The following is a 20,706-nucleotide window of genomic DNA, read 5'->3' as shown; positions in this document are numbered from 1 at the left end:
AACCAGTGTTGCATCCATCTCCTCCTCCGATGTCTATGCTAAAGGGAATTGACTTTTCTCGTTTGATCGGAGCTTGAACAGGATAAAAACGGATTTGTCAGTTGAGATGGTTCAAGACCTCAAGAGCACTTTTCTGCAGCTGCTCAAGTGTCCTGCCTAACGATGTGTGCATTTCTCTCTCCTAGGGCTGGTGTATGGCAGTCAGGTGGTTGTCCCGCCAAAGGTGAACGCCGTGTTGGGAAAGAACGTCACCCTCAGCTGCAGGGTACAGGTGGACACAAACCTCAGCCTGACGCAGAGCTCGTGGGAAAGGAAGCTGCCCACTGGATGGGTGACTCTGGCAGTGTATAACCCAATGTTTGGCATCTCCATCCCGCCCGAATATGAGCGACGGCTGTCCTTTCGCTCGCCCTCCATGCACGATGCCACCATCGTGCTAGAAGACGTGGGTTTCGCTGACATCGGCATATACACCTGCAAGGTTGCCACCTTTCCGCTGGGTAACACTCAGGCCTCCATCACTGTCAGCGTGATAGGTAACAAGAGATGCAGTGTGTGTGTGCGTGCGTTTTTGCAGTCTGATTAATTTAGATTATGCACTCATAGCGTGGTGCTTGTGTATTAATGCGGAAGTGCCTTGACGAACCTTTCGCATGCGTGCGGTCGACAAAGAAAGAAAGGCGTGCGAGTGGATGCACATCACAGCTGCCGAATAAAGCACTGCTTATTTGTGTAAGTAGGCAAGTATGCAGTGTGTGTGCAAGAGGGTGGAAAAACATTGAGCAACTTCAGGGTAGGAATGAAAGCAGTGTTTTGGGAGACGGTCCAGCTCATTTAGAGAACATGGTGATGTTTAAACTTTCTTCCTCCACCAAACCACCAGAGCCATCTGCTCTGCTAAACACAGATACAGCCGAACGAAGCGGTGTGCTCTTGTTATCTGGGTGTACAAGAGACAACAAGAGACGTTTACAAGCACAGTGCGTTGTGTTAGGTAAATCAATTATGTATCGGTCTATGGAGGCGCGAGGAGAGTCGCTGTTTCCTCTGAGCTCAAGATGAAGGTTACACGGGGAACATCCTCGGTGTCATCAGTGGCTTCAAGAATAGACTTTAGCAACTTTATTTTCAACAGAAATCAGTTGGTATAAAAAGTAACCCTGCACTGGTTGTTTTATGACAACAAAATTTCTAAATTAATGTTAGTATTGCTACAACAATGTATAATTTATACAGTACTAGTTATTTAAATACCAAATTACCAAAAAGGTTTCTATTTCACATGGCCAAGTTCAATTTCTGTATTTAATATATAAATGAGTAATATAACATTTAAATAACTATTGAATAAAGTATATGTTATTGTAGCTATTATTATTATTATTACTTCTACATCATATATAGCAGTTGTGGGTGGGTATGTTTTTTTTTTTTTTTTTAGTTTTTTGCATATTGAAATACATATATTTAATATTTCTGTATTTAATACATAAATTAGTATTCTAACATTAAAGTAACTGTTGAATAAAGTGTATGTTGTTCTAGCTATTATTATTATTATTATATTACTACTTTGGCAGTTAGCAATGGTGTGTGTGTGTGTATGTATGTGTGTGTATATATATATATATATATATATATATATTATCTGTTTTTGCAAATGAGCTCTTCATACATACACACACACACACACACACACACACACACACACACACACACATATATATATGTATACTTATTCATATGTATGCGTGTGTGTGTATGCGTATACATACTGTGACGAGTCGACTGCCTCCCCCTAATTATCAGCATCACCCCGTCCCTTAATCGCCGCCCTTCGCCAGGCTTCCGACAGGAGTGGGTGCGTGAGAGAGGAGGGGCGCTGAAATAGCCAGGGCTGGCGGCGTGTGATGGGGCACACCTGAACTGAATGGAGCCTCATCACGGCCGCTGTTTAAATGACGAGCGCACCGGTCTCTTCCCTGTGCATGCACACTGGTGTCCTCGTAGGTCCAGGAAGGGTGTGTAGAGGGACTCCCGTGCCACCAGAGTCGTGAGCTACCGGACCCAGGGTCCAGACGAGAACGTTTGGTCGTCCCGCCACAATACGCATACACACATGCATACATTTATAAAATTACACATACAGTACCTATACACACACGCATATATATATATATATATATATTTGTGTGTGTATGTACTGTATGTGTAATTTTTACTTATAAATGTGCAGAGAAGACAGAACATCATGCTCTTTAATGCTGTTGGGCCATAATTGTAAACCATTAATAAAACTGTAAATTGTCAGATGAAGTGATCTAGTTTTGACGTGTGCCACACACATACCGTGTAGTTGCTGTGTTAGAGTAATAAATGGCATGCAGACACGAGTTGAGTGAAGGTTCATAAAGCTCAGAAAGAGATGAATTGAAAAAGATGATGTCATCGATAAAATGAGCTGTGCAATTGGAGGAAAATCGGAACGTGAACGAGAGCAGAGACGAACAGGGACTGAGAGCTTTAAAAGGAGAGATGGAGGGGGGCGGGATGCAGGAGGATGGAAAGTGGTGGTGAAGTGAGAGAGCAGGAACGAGGGAGGGGGAACATGCGCCGGAGCTATAATTAGATCAAGAGGAATGTTCAGGGTGTGTGTGTGCAGAGACGGGAGTGTGTGAGTGTGGGAATGATGCCCGCTGTTTTTGGGATCCACTGCACTTTAGGGTCAAGGATGTCATTGTGTGGTCCGGTTGAATTTGTGGTTTAAAGTGACACACGAGAGTTGCCACACACACACAAACACAAGCATTCATGACATGTCACTCACCACACAACAGTGGATGGTTGAAGGTACGATGACCACAGCTGCTACTGTTGTCTCTAAAGGTCAACTGCCAATGTTAATACTTCACAAGATGGGACGAGAAAAAACTCTGAGCAGGGAAAGAGAGTGGGTGAAATGAAGGCTAATCAATGGGTCTATTCGGTACACATCCTTTGACTTATACAAATGAATATTTATTATCAGATGGGTATCACCAACATCACCAAATATGATGCACATTGTGACACTAAATGATGCTATAGATTTCCTCAGAACTTAAGTACAATTTTTAATTACTTTCGAGGGTGGGGAATTATGAATGACACACATTTTTAAAAAAATGCAATATGAATACATGTTTCACTTGTTTATATATTTGACCACCAGAAAGGATCCAAATGGTTTTGTCTGAATTTTCAACTGATTGAGTTGAAAATGATTGATCATTTAAGGCTCAAAATGTCTCTTTTGTAAATATTTTGTTTGAAAAATAGGCTCTTTCCTCAAAAATAAATGGCAATTATTTGGATATTTTGTCTAATGCAGTGCCATTGCATTAGAGAATACATTGCGATTCATCACGGTCATAATTGGGTTGTGATGACCTGCCATTTCATTAATAAAACTTTAGCTAAATTATATGCAGAAAGTATCATTCATGATGCACTGCATTTGAAAAGTGATTTTTATTTTAAGAAGTTAATATTTTTATTCAGTAAGGATGCAATAAATTGATCTAAATTAAATATATTCATAATATGTGACCCTGGACCACAAAACCAGTCATAAGTAGCACTGGAATATTTGTAGCAATAGCCAAAAATACATTGTATGGGTCAAAATTATAGATTTTTCTTTTATGCCAAAAATCATTAGGATATTAAGTAAAGATCATGTTCCATGAAGATATTTTGTAAATTTCCTACCGTAATTATCAAAACGTAATTTTTGATTAGTAATATGCATTGCTAAGAACTTCATTTGGACAACTTTAAAGGCAATTTTCTCAATATTTAGATTTTTTATTTTTTTTTTTGCACCCTCAGATTCCAGATTTTCAAATAGTTGTGTTTCAGTCAAATATTGTCCTATCCAAAAAAAAAAAACATACATCTATGGAAAGCTTACTTATTCAGCTTTCAGATAAGTCTTCAAAAAAAATTACCCTTATGACTGGCTTTGTGGTTCAGGTTCACATTTTAGAAAGGTTTCCATTTCATATTCTATAGGGATGTCAATTTTTTTTTCGAATATTCGTCAAATTAAAAATAAAAATCCACATTCGAATGCAAAAATGTTGCATTTCGAATTTTAGTTGTGCATTAAGGAAGGCAATCTTATCAGTGACACACGAGATGCGATGACGATGTAAGCGTTGTTGCATTATAATGTTTATGTTAGCCTATCCAGTAGAAGCCACTAGATACAAGCTGCTGCGTTGTTCATTAAAAATATTGCGGGAAAAGAGAACATCAATGTGGAGAAGACCTTGTTTACATCAAAACTGAAACCAAGCCATTCACACAGAACACATATTTTGCACATTTTCTAGAGGGACATCTATCACCGTTGCACTCGCACCTCTCACAATGGAGCCGCATGTTTTGAAAGTTTAACTTTGAAAAAAAGCATATATTGAGACTCTATGGTGGGGTTTTTTCCCCATCCCACTACATCTCATGTTTTTAAATGAAAAAATGTACTCCGTGTGATTGGCTTTCCGCCCTTTGTATTAAACTATGCATACATACATACATGATGCTGTTTTGTTTATAGTTGTTTAAGCAACTTAATTATAATTGGTTTAAACATTATTTTATACATTATGCACTTTTTTTCACAGATAGTCGTTATCTTATGCTTTGAATAAACGTGCATTAGTTATATTTTGCTCAATGCGCCCTCTTGTGGCCTCAGAAGAGAAGCCAAAAGCTATTCTTCACCATAACTGAAATTATGCATTTTAAATTTGAATAGAATTTGAATTTTGATAATATTAAAGTACAACATTCGAATTTAGTTTTTCAGCCATTTTGACAGCCCTAATATTCTATTCATCAGACAATCCTTAAAAGAATGCCATGGTTTCCACTAAAATATGAAGCATAACAACTGTTTTTAACATTAATGATAATAAGAAATGTTTCTTGAGCACCAAATCAGCACAATAGAATGATTTCTGAAGGATCATGTGACACTGAAGACTGGAGTATTGATGCCGACAATTTATTTTTGCCATCACAGGAATAAGTTACTTATAATAGAAACAATCATTTTAAATTGTAATAATGTTTCACAATATTACTGTTTTATTGCATTTTGATCAGCCTTTAAAACATTTACTGAACCCCTGACCTTTGAACAGTAGTGTATATCAATAGATGATTGTATTAGCCCTTCTTGATTTAGCGGCCCTCCCTTGTCACAGGAGCCTGGGACAACGTTCCCATTTGTCTCCCACCGGTGATGGCACTGAGTAGAGAAATGGAAGGCAAAAGCGCCCCACACATGTTAAGTTTCTTTCAGCCGCTGCGGAGGCAAAGCTCAGTTTTCCAGGCCTGAACACTGCTGGATTCATAATGGCTCGCACACGCCCAAGCCCCGCCCCTTCTGCCATGTAAACTGGATAAGCCATTAAAACAAATAATTTCATCTTCTCTGGAAAAGCACTTAGTGCTCTCTGATGAGAAACCGAGGCCGCCCTCAGCCGGTAGTAACCATAGAGAAATTTTTTTTTTCAGTCCGATAGGACTTTTATTTCTTCTCAATGAAAATCTAATTATTCTCTGTCATTCTGATCAGTTTATGAATTTACTGGCTGTGGTACCAGAGTGATTCTTAATCCTAAGGGGATTAGCTTATAGTTAGCTTTGTACTCTCATCTGAATAGATGTGCTTTAGCTAGGTTCATTATCTTGATACATCTTTCCAGTAATAGTGTGAGTTTGTCTCCTCACATTAAAGCTCAGAATTAAACACAAGTGGTGTGGTATATTTATCTCAAAGATGTCTCTCTCTGTCTTAGTGGAGCCGAAGGTATATGTCTCTGCTGGATCTTCTGCTCTGATCGACGGTGGCAATGAAACCACAGTGGCCACCTGTATTGCTGAGAGGGCTCGGCCCCCTGCCGACGTGTCCTGGGAGACGAATCTGTACGGCACGTCTGAGGCCCACATGCAGGATGATGTCAACGGCACCACTACGACCCAGGTGCACTACACCTGGCAACCCTCCCGTCACGCCCAGGGCCACACGCTAACATGTGTGGTCAAACACCCCGCTCTACAGAGCGACTTCAGGATACCCTATATCATCAACGTACAGTGTGAGTATCGGATAGGGGTTTTTTATAGTTTGACAAGAGTGTGCACATGATTCTGTTTATGCAGTATACCTTTTGTTTTGTTTTTGTTTGTTTTTTTGCACAAATTAACTAGCCATAACTCATTCTTATTACCAGCTTCGTAGTTAATTTTATTCAATAGAAATAGAGCATAGAATAAATATGGAATAAAAAACAATACAATAATAAATTTTTAGAGCACACTGTTATGTGTAAATGTTTCACTATTTGGAAAGATGTTCTGCTATTAATTGTTCACTTTTCACGGTTTCACTATTTTGAAGAACCTTGTGGAAAATGTTTTCTCATGAAAGTTTGTACATAACATTTTTTTGACTTGTATTGTATACATTATAAAAACTCATTTGTGTTTTTGTACAAGTTTTTCTGTACTCTTTCTTAGTTTTTCGCTTTATAATTTAGCAATTTAAGAGTGCTTTTACACAAGAAATGCCATTTAAATTTAGCTTCATTTCTATTTATCACACAATAGTTTGTTCATTTAGTATATTTTTTTAATTATTATTATTTTTTAAATACTATTCGGTATATAATTTATAGCATTTTCTTAGAAGTATTGTTATAAATAGTAAAAATTAAACTGAAATACATCCACATGAAATGGAAACCAGAATCATATCAAACTGAGATATTGTGAATCAGAGTCGATCAAATATGGAAATCTGTATGGATAATCAGCCCTAGAAGCATGTCTTTTTTTTTAAAATTTGCTCATCACTTAAATCAGATTTTTTTTAAACTGCGAGAATCAGACTTCTTGCAATTTAAACCATGCAACCGCTTATCAGCCAATTGGCCACTAAACATATTTACTTCCAAAAGCCAAACTTGACTCTCATTTGGTGCTTGTTCCTGTGTGCACGCAAGCCTGTTTTTGTTTGCTCAATCTAGCACAACAAACCCAAAGTAGCTTCTCCATGTAGATTTCACAGTAACTTACATTTAGTTTTTTCTATACCACGTCAGGCAATCAGATTTATGTCCAGAGCTCACATCTGTTTTCCATATCACCCCAGTGCGGTAACTATCCACATGACATGATGTCTTGATGCCGTCTTGTGCGTGATGGAGCTAAAAGCCCTTTTGCTAAGACACAGTCCTCAGGGTTTCATGAACTTATACTGAATACGGGTAGTGATGCTTCAGACAAATGATTTATCAGCGGCGTTTAACGATTTCTGCACACAGACTTCTACTAAGCTCCATTGAGCAGTGAGGAAGGCGCGTAAGTGTGTATCTGTTCTGGTGGCGAGTACGTAAGCGCAGATGTCTACTGTATGAAATATAGATGTAGCGGTTAGGGGCAGGCACAGGAAGCAGCCGGTGTAGGGAGTATGAGGAGGGAGAGGTCACATCAGTCATGGCACGACGCTTCTGCGCTCAATAGGGGCTACAGTCACGGAAGCATTTTTCTTTAGTTTTCCATCCATCTTTTTTCATCTCATAGGGTCTATATAACATCTTAATTCAGCACGCTCACTTAAAGAACTTTAAAGAGCTTTTCTAAAGGCACCAATCAATACTGTGTCCATTGTCTTTGTAAGTGGTCTTGTACTGCTGGTCAGACACACAATGTCTTAATGATGAATTATGTTGCTTTATGATCAATTAGTAATAATAATGTTGTTGTGTTATAGATTGCTACTTTATTGTTGTACCATTTGTCATGGATATAAAAATACGCACACACATAAAATATGTTTCTGCCTTAGCAAAAAATAAGGTAATTAGACTTGCAAACTTAATTTCTCATAATTGTTTCTTTATATGAAGAAGTTGCTTTATATCTACATTTTTAGAGCGATTTGAAGTCACTTTGTTAGATACAAAGTCGCATTTATGATAAATAGTCTCAAATGGGAGACAATGTCAAAATTGCAAGATTGTAACTTTAAATCTTGTGACTGACTTGGTATTTCTACTAGTTGTGTAACTAATACTAACTTTTTTTTCTTACAAATGCAACTTTCTCACAGATTGATAATATAGTTTAAATGTAATGTCATGTATTCAAACCACAAAAATTAGTTGTAGTTTTCTTTTAGTCCATGTAGAGTATATTACCTTATATAAAAAATAACCATGTTAAATTTAGTGTTAGTATTGCTATAACAAAATATAATTTATACAGTACAGTTATTTAAATACCAAATGAAAAAAATATATATTTGGTATATAATTATTATATATTTACATATATTGTGTGTGTGTGTGTGTATACAGATGTACCTATTTATATTGTGTACATCTGTGTACACGCATGTACATAATCTGGACCAAAATATCAATGATTTATTCTGACTGCACCGATTTTTATCCAAAGCCCCATAATACATAACACATGGCAACTGGCAAATCAGCATGGCATCTGGTGATTTATGACTGTGATGTAAAAGTGTTTTAGGTCTTTAAAAATGTATATGTCCTGCCCAAACTCTCTGTTTCAATACGAAATGCATCAACACAGGACAAGAAAACTGCACTTGTCATGTCATTTCATAGGGTCTTTAACAAGGCATAGCCTAGCCTTACCTTTCTTAAACTACTCTGAATGATCCCTTTATGCTTTGTGTGTGTGTGTGTGTGCGCAGTTGCTCCAGACATCCTGGTGCTGGGCTATGACGGCGACTGGTATGTGGGCAGGGAGAATGTGCAACTGAAGTGTCGAGCCAAGGCCAACCCGCCTGCCCAGCACTTCAGATGGATCAGGTGTGTAACCACTATGTCTGGAATGGGTTCAAGAGTGTACTCATCTCAACTCAACTCATCTCAAAGCAACAGATTATCTCTATGATTCACAACACCAAGAGTAGCTTTCAAAGCAAATGACCAGTATTATGAGTGGATGCCCAAGCATTCTACTTATTCAAAGCAAATCTAATTCTAGGAATCCACTAATCTGTTAATGTTTGTCAGTATTGTTCACGAAGTTAGAAGATTGCACATTAATCATTTGAGCTTAAACAATCTGCCTCAAGCAGTCATAAATGTTTTGACAAACCATTCTTTGAGGAAAATAACTGCAATGGAGTAATTTTTGAACTATAAAATGACACGGAATGGGAGTCGTGGGCAAGCAGATATGTTTAACAAATCAAAACTTGTTGACATATATGCTAGTCACTTGTTGGTTTGATTTTGTTTATCAATATCTGGTCCAACTAATCCGTTTCACAAAAGCTTTTCACTTCTTTTTTTCTGCAATTAACCGTTAAATTTAGTTGGTCTTTAAGATCTTTTCTGGACTTTAAAATCTTAAGAAACGTGTTTTTAGTCAAGCTTTTGACTGACATTCTAGATTTCTGCTGCTACTGACATTTTCCATTGTGCCTAGGCAGACCTGGATAAAGGATAGAGTTTGATAAAGACATGTTTGCATGTTTTAGGTTGGATGGAGAGATGCCAGATGGAGCAGAGGTGGTGAATAACTCTTTGGTGTTTATGAGACCCTTGCAGAAGAACGACTCTGGGGTTTACAGGTGTGAGGTGGCAAACGATATCGGACTGCACAGCCGAGACATTAGAATACGTGTTCAGGGTGAGTAAGAGACTTGAAACATGACACCCATCTTACCAAAGTTTACCAGTATGTTTCCTATGTGAAACTGGAGAAACAATGGTAAGAAATAACATCAAAACTTTACCAGTCAAATTTATTTTAACACTCACACACACCCATTGTTGGTGTGTTGAAATGTTGGCCTTAATCTGAAACGAATGGACTGAGAATGCCGTATCTGGTTTTCTTCAAGGGAAAGTTCACCTGAAAATATTAATTCCTAACATTATTTACTCATTTCAAAAATATATGCCGTTTGTTTTTTCTTTTTTATGAACAGCAACATGAGGGTGAGTACATTTTATTTTTGGGTGAACCATTTCTTCGAGCCCCACAGATCTTCTTTAGAACCCACTGATCTCATCACTCAGAATCACATGGGTCCGGATCCATTTTTATGGGGCACACAAGCTTATAATCATTTTCGTGAGCCAGAGGCCTTTGCCTGAAAGGCATTGGTCCTGCATTTAAATTCATTTTAAGTTCAGCTTTGGCTTTTTAAAAAAAAGTTTTGATGGGTTTTTATTGGGTTTCCTGAGTCATTGTCTAATTGACCTCTGAGACAGGTGTTCTCTGTCACATTCCATGAGGTTTATCTCCCATCATTTTTGCGTGAACATTAAACATTGAATACTGTTGTTTCTTGAGTTTCTGTGAAAGCCACCTCCCTCTCTCTGTTGCTCTTTCTCCCTCCCTTGTGCACACTTACATCTCTGAGACTGTCACGCTGTTATACAAGGGGAGAATAGAGTGGAAGCAACCTTGACTGAGAGATGTCCTAGATTCATGAAACATTCACCAGCTCTTTTCAACCGCCATTAATGATGTATTTTCTTTTAAAATTTTCTTATGCTTTCCCCTTGAGAAAGATTCCGCTTCTATGTGCATGAAGCTGCGTTTCTGTGCGTGTTTGGTTGTTTTGTCAAAGTTGTCTGTGTCTATCTTCTAAGAGTTCCTTTGCGTCATTTGAGTCAAGATGTTTCTACTATAATGCCTACTGCTACTGTTTGCGTATTGACGGAGTGAATGTGGGTGTGAAAGTGTGTGCTGCTGTTGCTGATCTTTGTGCATGAGTATGGGTGGGAAGTACCTGTCCTGCATGTTAAACACCCTGCCGCTACCTGTGTGGTCACCAATCACCCCCAAATACACACCCACACACTCCCTCCAAACGGGTTGATCCAGACAGTGTATGGACAGGAATGGGGAACCACATACATTTGGATTTTATGGAGGCACATAGAAGAGAAGAATGAGAGAGGGAGGGGTTTCTGACCTTTTCGTGACTTGTCCTCTCTTTATGTCCTGTTCTCTTCCCTTCTGGATATTGATGTGCTGAGGCCAGAAGGTCTACAGTTTATTGATTGAAACAAATTATTCTTTAACTCGCTGGGCAAAATTGAATAAATTAAAATAAATGGACATTATACATGTCCCTTGTGGTTTAAGGGGATAGTTCACACAAAAATTAAAATTCTGTCATTATTTACTCATCGTCATGTTGTTGCAAACCCGTATGATTTTCTTTCTTCTGTAGATCAGATATTTTGAAGAATGTTCATGCAGGTCTTTTCCATGCAGTGGTGTTTCATAGTGTTAATCTCCAAAAATGTGTAAAGGTAGTCTTTTATGAGTTGTGCGCTATTTTTCAAGTCTTCTGAAGCAATACAAAAACTTTAATTGTCCAAAATGTAAATTGTTGTCTGTGGAACTACTGAATCATTGAGTCAGTGATTTGAGGTTCCGGTCCGTGAACAAACTATTAAGGTTCTTGAATGAATCATTCAAACTTAGTTCAAAAGACCAATTTGTGCACTGATTCAGTTCTTGAGTTCAACTGTTATACTATAAACTGTTGTGTGGAAAAGAGCTGTGAATTTTTTTCAAAGATTCTCTTTTTTTATTTCACTCAAAGAAATAACCATGACCAGGTCAAAAAAAAAAAAGAAAAGAGGGTGAGTAAATAGTGACAACCAGGGCTGTCTAGACCATGCTCTGCCCTTTAGATGTTAGGATCAGCCTTGGTGATAACTGATTTTTGGTTGAACTAAAAAGCTGCTCTTTCCTACATACATATACATTCACTCACCAGACCCACAGATGCATCTAAATTACCTTTAACCTTGTGGGAACAAAACCGTCCAAGAATGCTTTATGTATGCTACGTTTATTATTCATTCCAGCAAGGATGAGCAAATTATTCCCCACTTTAGCTGGAGCATTTGAACCCCGTAACCCTGAAGAGCTTGCAGCCCTGACTCCTGAGAGTGAACTCGCACGTTCTGCACTCAATGCATGCACACACTTCACAGCCAGCCAAATAGCTCTCATTGCGCCGGGAACAGGACACTCCGTAATGGGATAGTTTGACTTTCAGCTTCCAGTCTCCAAGAACGCTTCTTGCATAGTCCAGATGCATGCCCCAGAATGCGATGAAACGCTACACGCTGCTCCATAACACAATAAAGCGATCAATGCATGGTAATGGCATTAACGCAATCTTCTACCCAAGCACCATGTTAGCAGTTAGGCGTAGCAGCCACCCAATCCTCGGGTATTCTCGACGTCTGTCCCTCTCCCCTCCCCCAGTAGCATGTACCCTTTCCTTGACCCCTTCCTTCCATTTAGTGTGTTCTCATCACTCAGCTATGTGGTCATCCGTACTCCCTCTCTCAGCTAACACAAATGTTGTTTCATTGTTGCAGATGACTGTACTTCAGTGTTAGCTGGAGATGTTAGTATGTAGCTCCTCATGAATCCCTTATCATGAAGATCCCAAATCTCCTTTCTCTTCCATGTTTTTAGTCATCTTTGCTCTGGACAACAGTTTCAGGTTTTGAAGCCGTCTGAAGGTTTGCAATCGCATCCTTTCAATAAAAGACCTGGAACTATTGCATCCACGGCAATAGAGGATAGTCCTGTTATTCATGCTATATGTCATGCTAGAAGATATTACAATCTTGGAAGCAAATTCATATGACCGTTAATGATGTACTGATGTAGCTGGCATTGACATTATCTACTTTTCTTTGTCTGTCCATCCCTGCCTCCTGCCCCCCCCCCTCCCTCTTGCCTCTCCCTCTTCCTTCCCTCCATTAGATCCTCCCTCAACCACCACCATGCCCCCCACCACCCCTGTGCGCCTCCTAACCGCTGACATCTCTGCCACCGCGTCTGGCAATAAGCAGAGAGCCCTCATCACGTCTCCAACCCTGGCGCCTCTGCCGGAGGGGAGCCTAGGCACGATTGTGGGCGGGGCAGTAGGCGGAGCACTCTTCCTGCTGTTGCTCCTTATTCTGGGTGGAGTTTATTACCAGCGTCAACGGCGGACGTTCCGCGGCGACTACTACACAAAGCAGTATCACGGCCCCTCGGATATGCAAAAGGCTCCCCAGCCCCATGAGCTGCAGCAAGTCTACAGCAAAGGAAGCCCTGACACCAAGCTCAAATCCAACCAGGATAACGGCACCATCTACCCGGATAAGGATCGAGAAGAGTGGGGTGATTTCGACCGCGAGCGATCGCCCAATGGTCGCAGCAGAGCTCTGAGGGAAGCAGCCGGTCAAATTAATCACCATAATCATCACAACCTTGAGCACGGCTATCACAGCGACCATCACCCAGTCCAGCCGCAAAGCTTCAGTCCAGCCCATCATATCCAGAGGAGCTCGCTGCAGCCGGAGCCCCGCAGGTTTGCTGCTCCGCAAGTCATGAGCAACGGCTCCCCCTACCTGCCGGAGGACTGCTACGACAACGACTACGTGTCGCACACGGATGGCTCAATGATCTCCCGGAGGGAGTGGTATGTCTGAGCAGGAAGAGACTGCGTAAACACTTACGAAATGCTTCAGACTGCAAAATGAGGATGATCAGAATTATGTAAAGAAAATTAGTAGGAAATGCACCTTTTCTAGTAGTTTACACCTACCGGTTTGTTTTTGTACATTAGCCTAATCATTAGTTAGCTGGCTTAATAGATGTTTTGGGACCAAGTGAGGGTATAATTCTCGTCTTCGTTTCTTAGATTGGTGAGGCAACAAGACGTCTGCTTTGTTTCACCGATAAACCAGTTCAGGGGTGATATAAGTTGCCAAATCAATAGCCAGTCTCCTTTCCCTTGCACAGTGAGGTGAACTGTGTGATTTATTTAAAAGAAAACAGTTAGAACAAATGCCATTTGTATTGTCGTTAAGTGTTTCAGATCAGCCCGACCGTGAGCGATGAGTTTCAATGAGTCACGTTAACTTTGAATGCTGTCACTCTGATGGAGGCAGAAATTAGCTCCCGTCAACAGCCTGGCGGTTTCCATGGCAACAGGAAGTTGCTGTAGGGAGGAGCTAGACAGGGAGGACCGTGCTGGATTTGATAAAGCCCAATGGGCGAAAGCCAGACAGGATGATTGCCGAAATGGGGTGGCTGTAATTGTATCAATTCATCTTCCATTTGCATAACCCTGCATCACTATATTAGCTCTGGATTTCTTTTGTTTGTGCCATCAAAAATGGAGTCTGTCTGCAGGAGACGGTTGGACAATGTACATTTAAAAACTACTGCCATTGTTCAACATGAAAGCTTGTCCCGTATTAATGTAGCTGTCTGCCTTGTCTTCGTCAGACCATCACTGCCCAGTGTTAACAACCTTTGACTGCATTCAGCGACTGTGCATTACGTCACGAATCGAGTCCTGTGCCTGTCTCTTGTGGTTCTGTTTGTGTGTGTGTGTCTGTAATATGTAAATCCAATCAGCTGGTGTTAACCAACAGTGTTTTGATGAATCGGCTCATTGCCTGTGCAATAGTGTTCAGATTTCCAGTCACATTCGCGCACATAATTTAACGCAGAAGACGATAGCCTAATACACATGTTAATGGTCATTAAACTTGTGTTGGCTGGATCTTAATGAGCTAGCAGATGCGTATGTTTGGTTTTTGAGATATTGGAGATGATATTATAGTGCCTTAAACTGAAGACGTGCCCTGTAAGCATTATAAAGTGCATGCAGAATTTACGAGCGAGTGAGTATCATTTTCAGAAGAAGTATGCGAGTAGTTTTGAGGCATAAATTGGTCAGGTTGGGTCCTGAGATCATTATTTTGTACTGTGCTTTGTTCACCACCTTGTTTTGTGTGCCATTTGCTTCTTTCAGACAATAACTAATTGTTTTTCTCGCATTAAATGACGTGTGACACTTGAGTCACGGTGCACATCAAAGAGTCATGAACTTAAAATGTCTGTGTACAGGTTTGGGTGAAGAATTCGATGAAAACAAACTTATGTATATATGCTGGCAGATAGGAGAACCTTGTTTTGTTTTGTTAGTTTGTTTGAATTTATCGTTCCTATAGGAAGCCTGAGATTCAACTGTGGAACGCACTAGAAAACCCACCATTACACAGATTGTGATGAGAGGATCACAAGTACACTTCTTCAGAATCTTTTCCACTTTTTTTGTTTTACAAAAGAGCTACTGTAACAAAAGAAAATATAGAAATAATAAAAAAAATAGCAAGGAAGAAATGTATTTGCAATGTATAGATGATACTGAGCATTATTTTGTAAAATCAACCTTTGGGATACATTTGTTTTAAAATAAAGCACCTTTTTTTCTGTGACATGTTTCTTTCTTTTATAAGTTGGCCTCAGATCCATTTCTTGCTGGTTGGAGGGGTGAATGTTGTGGTCCTGGGTGTGACTGGTTGCTTCAGCTGCAGAAATGCTCCCTGTGGGGTTCTCCTCTACACTCCTGGAGGCCTCCAGGGATGTATTCCTCACGCCCACTTTTCCTTTGCTGTGGTTAACCTACTTCATCTCCAAAGATCCCTTCGTGCTCTAAACCTCATGCATATTTTGTGGGAAAGCCTGTGGCTAAAAGCTTCCTGTGGATGAGGGCTAAACTTCCTCTCAGACTTACCTAGGATAGCCCTAAAGTGGGGTGGATTATGGACTTGTTGATTCTTGTGTTTGCACTGCTGTTCTGTCGATCTGTGTGAGAGAAGATGGGGGAGCTGATTGACGAAGGGAAGATCAAGCACAGCAGTGGGACTAAATGGTGTTTGAGTGGTTTTTGTTTCATAGCCGTTGGAGAGTCTGTCATCCTGTCCAATCAGCTGGTGGTGGGACAAGCTAGTAATTAAAGTTGTCAAAAGTTCCACAATGAGTCAATGTCCAAAGTCGGCTCATAAAACATGCCTATTTATATAGCAAAGAAGTGTTTTAATGCTTTGGACCATCTTGCACCCCAAATCAGGGGAAAACAAGTGTCAAAATAATTATTACCTATTGTTTTAAGTAATGTACAAATTATCCTTGATTTATACCTTTTATCTTGACATAGCCTCGATGTTGCATTGAAATTAATAAATGTAATGAATTATGTTTTAGTACTACTTTGTACTATTTTTCTTCAGTATTTTGTTTACTGTTTCACAGATTCACTTAATTGTTTTTAAAGTAATGTAAATCTAAATGCAATCTAATTTAAATTATTATTTTTTTTAAATGAAAAGATTAAAGTGGTCAAAAGTTATAGTAAAGGCATTTGCATGTTACAAAATATTTATATTTTAAATAAATGTTCTTTTTAAATGTATATTCATTAGAGTCCTTGAAAAAAAATTTTTTACATTGCCAAAAAATATGAATATGAATCTTTATTCCTTCAAAAATATACAGAATAGAGATACTTTCCTTCCTTCAGGTATCTTAAGTCCAGGTTACTGTATAATTCCCTGGAAAGTGAGGTTAGCTCACTGAAAATAACAATGTCATTCATTATCTGAGCAGTCACACTATCACGGGTGAAGAGGTCACTTTCTCTCACTGCACTGTTTGAATAGATTCTCTAAGGAGCAGTATTACCCCCTCTCTGCTCCATCAGTGCCTCTGATTGGTTAAATTAGTCCGGTAGAATGGTTTTGTTTGCCACAGCCCCCTTCCAGGCCATTGATACCGTCCCCATGGCAACAGACTCTTCCCGGGCTTGTTCTCTTGAGGGATACCTGTGCCTCCTGTCTCAGAGAAACAAGAGGGCTTAGAGAGTGGATGAAAGAGGGTAATTCTGTGGAAAAAAGGGAGAGGAAATGGGAAATGAGGGGGAGCTTGAAACGGGAAGAAGGGAGGAGTCAAAGATGAACCAAGGTTAAAAAGGAGAACTGGGGGATGATGCAACATAAATGCATGCGTGAAGCTGAAATATGGCATTATAAATTCCTTCTATAAAAGATAAACACTTTAAAAGGCTGTGATCTGTCATTGTGACCAAGGCATTTTCCTCCCCCTTTTTTTTTTTTTTTTCCTCCTCCCGGAGGATATTTCCTTTGGAAAATTTGTCATTTTGTGACTCTTTCTGCTTCTCAGATATCCATCTTTTATGACATATTTTTCCACTAATACATCATAGTGGTCATGAAATCGTTCCCTCAGTGGTAGGCTGTTATTAAATGTTCAGTGGTCCATTTCAGAGAGTCATTTATCAGAACTAGAACACTGGAAAGTGTTACTGCACTTATTATTTCACAGTCACAGATATACTAGGTGGGGTGTACAAATATGTAACCAAATCGGCATCCAGCTGGTTCTCAAGATATCGTGTTAAGACAAATATATAAAAAAACAAATACTAAGCATTATATGCATTTCCTTTCCTGATGGTGATTTTTTTTAAGGCATCACACATAACCAATCCATAGCTAAATGTTTATTAGCCATTTTTCCTTACACCCAAGAAGAAATTTTCTCAGCTTGGCAATAGTGTAAGAATTCAAAGTGAAAAAAGAAGGAAAATAATCTCTCTGATTTTTATTCTGGATAATATATTTATTTACTTTAGACTGAATTGCAAATAAGTTGTGAGTCGCTGGTTTGTGGGCGATTTGGAACTGAATACCTCTGAAATTCTTTTAATTGAATTTGTATTAAGGTAGCAAACGACACAGAACTGCTATTTGAATTTGGATTGAAGAAATTAGAATTAAAACAGTTTCATACAATAATTTTTAATTATGACTTCGGAAAATCTCGTCAAGATTGATGTTTGAAAATTTAGGAGAAAAAATGATAAAGACTTGTCTTTTTTTTCTTTTTTTTTTGAAGTTGTAATTAAAATGATTCTTGGATTGTGTTTTACAAAAAAATTAAAGATGTAATGATTAATTCAGTGTTACTTGCTGTTTCTTTGTAATAGTTGCTATATATTTTTTCAGTGCATGAAGAACCTTTTTTTCCACAAAAGGTTCTATCTAGTGTTAAAAGGTTCTTTAGGTTATTAAACTGTTCTTCACGCTAAGAAAAAAAAAGTTCTTTTTTTAATGTTCAATGAAAGGTTCTTTGGGGAACCCAAAATGTTTCTTCTATGGCATTGCCGTGAAACCACCTTTTGAAACCTTTATGATAGACAGGGACCACCCAGAATCAGCTGCTCTTCTCAACAGTCACACACACTATAACCCCTTCATAAAAATCTGGCAGTTTAAACAATGGCATTCACAACAGAAGATGACCTCTGACACTTGACCTACCTATCTCTTTTCATTTACCAGAACAAATCTTTTGAAATCACTTAAGCGGTGGTCTTTCTCTCGTCTAGTGACCTCTATTAGGACAAATGTGTTACATTGAGTCATTGAGCCCTTTTGGTCAGCTGCATCATAAACCTTTGCCCTTTTCAAGGATGTTTCTCCCACTGCCCCACAGACTGTTGAGTTTCATCGTAATTAAAACTCATGGCTTGCGAACACACAACAGAATCCCTTTCCGGGCCAAGACAGACAAACTCCCTACCTGCACTCCAATATGGCTATCAGATGTCAGCCAGCAGGGAAGGCCAGCTTTCCCCATGTAACATTTACCAGAATGCATTGTGATGCTTTATCCCCCACCCAGCTCCTGTTATCAAATACCCACCGAGAGCGTTGAATGAGTTACGGGGTGTCCGTGTCCGATACGACAATCTGAGACCCATAACACTCAGTCTAAGAGAAACACCTGATCCCTTTAATCAGGTTTAAAGATGCCTGCCACCCCTCCACCGGCTCCAAGTGAGTGTGAACTCATTTAATACTCCTTTACTATGGGATCACCTCTGCTCTGAGCCTTGAGAATTTCCCCGCCAGAATCTAGAAATCTTAAATCTGCTTGGTAAACATCTCTTAGATAAGATGAGAGGACCTTCAAAGGGTACGGTTCAAGTCTGGACTCACCTGTGAAAAGTCTTAAGTCCAGTGGGGTTAAAGTGAGCTGCTAAAAGGCCCCTGAATTATGGTCACGGCACTTAAGAAGAGAACCACAGAAGAGGCAACAACAGATTTCCGAAGATGTTTGTAGAGGATTGCTGAAAAAAATAGCTCAAGAAAAAGCTCCAAAAGAGCTTGTATATTTACACACAAACACACCAAATTCTAGAAGTTTGTATAGTTTTATCCAAAAATTTCTTTTTTGAAAATAGGGGGAATTTCCCTCTTATAGGTGACTCTTGTGAGAGGGAATTTTTTTAATTTGAGGGGTGGAGGGGAGCATTTTTAGACATTTTTCAAAAATATATATTTCTCACCTAAATGTTCGATCATGAAGTGCATTTTTACACTCATGCAATTGTTGCACAATACAATTACAATACAATACGCTTACACACAGCACAAAACAGTTGCTTCAAGCAAGTGGCAAAACATTTAAACTACTTTTCTTGCGTTATCACAAACATTCTAAATGAAAACTTACCATTGACAGAAACAGTCAGCTCTACTGCCTTTTCTTTTGCATTTAATTCTTTATTACAAGCAATCCTGCCATTCATAAAGAACTTTGTTTTTCTACCTCCACGAGTGCCATCTATTATTGAATTGTTTATCTAAAAGTGCTCTTTTCCATTAAACCTAGACAAAAAGCCATATGTGTTGACTGTGAAACACAGTAGACTTTAATTATATGCATTTATGGTGTAATTACTACATTTCACATCTTTTCATATTTACCGCAAACAATGCTCGGTCACTTTAATTCAGCGCGTGCAGCGGAAACAGACGTACCGCTCCTGGAACGCACTGCCAGATACAACCATGCAGTGTGAACGCTTTAATCCGTTAACATGAGCGTGGAAAAAAATACGCACCACATACGTACTGCAAACAGAGTAATGTGAACCTGGCGTTATGTGTGTGCACTTCGAGTGTGCATGAGCGCACGGTCTCCAGGAGAGCACGCGAGTGCTGAATGGTTAAACACTGGCAAGAATGAAAAAGAAATGCAATTTATAAACTTTAGTGGCAACACTGCCTCGATTGTGCAAGTGACAATTCCTGTGTCAACTGTGCAGCGTGCAGCTCGCTTATAGTGCAAACACGACATGTGGTGATTTGAAGCCATTTGCGCATTTCGATAGATAAAGAGAGAGCGTGCAGTGATTCACTCACGTTGTTTGTGGAATTATGTCTCACAGAAAGTTTTCAAATTACTTTAGAAGTTATTTAAAGAAGAAATATGAATTGCCCCTTCAACATTATAATTATTTCACCCGCGCCGGACAGAGACTGAGGCGATGCTGCTGCATGTCGTGCCGAACCTCTCACAGCAGGCACGTCATCAGCTTGAGATCGGTTTATGAGATCGGCCTTTATAGAGACCGCCGATCAAACATCCCAAAGCGATTATCGGCCGATAGTGATCGGTAGCCGATCAGAGCACCCCTAATATACAGTAGTCATTAGTCAACATTTGAAGTGGATCAAAACCTTTCATCAAAGTTGTCCTAAAACCAAAACAATAATCCTTCCTTGTTTTAGGACAACTTTGATGAACTTTTTTGATCCACTTCAAATGTTGACTACTATATATATATAATACACACACACACACTTATTTTCTTGATTTGATATGCTGACTAACATCCTAAAAAATTATCAAATTAGTTTGAACTGTTATTTATACTTATATTTAAAATTAATATAATTTTATACTAAAGTATAT

The 20,706-nt window shown here is 39.2% G+C and overlaps 1 protein-coding gene across 1 annotated transcript; it reads left to right on the top strand.

Annotated features, from left to right (window-relative positions):
- Positions 1-163: 163 nt before the first annotated feature.
- nectin3b (nectin cell adhesion molecule 3b) lies at positions 164-15,369 on the top strand (the record flags this gene model as incomplete). Its single annotated transcript, XM_016277659.1, has 5 exons — positions 164-536; positions 5,850-6,149; positions 8,780-8,897; positions 9,575-9,726; positions 12,847-15,369. Coding segments are annotated over 5 exons (1,656 nt in total), but the record flags the coding sequence as incomplete, so codon positions are not given.
- Between the last annotated feature and the right edge of the window lie 5,337 nt (positions 15,370-20,706).

Source organism: Sinocyclocheilus grahami, unplaced genomic scaffold, assembly GCF_001515645.1.
Source record: "Sinocyclocheilus grahami isolate Dianchi unplaced genomic scaffold, SAMN03320097.WGS_v1.1 scaffold114.1, whole genome shotgun sequence".
Classification (NCBI taxonomy): Eukaryota; Metazoa; Chordata; class Actinopteri; order Cypriniformes; family Cyprinidae; genus Sinocyclocheilus; species Sinocyclocheilus grahami.
The sequence above is the reverse complement of the archived record's forward strand: the minus strand, read 5'-3'. Positions and strand labels throughout refer to the sequence as shown.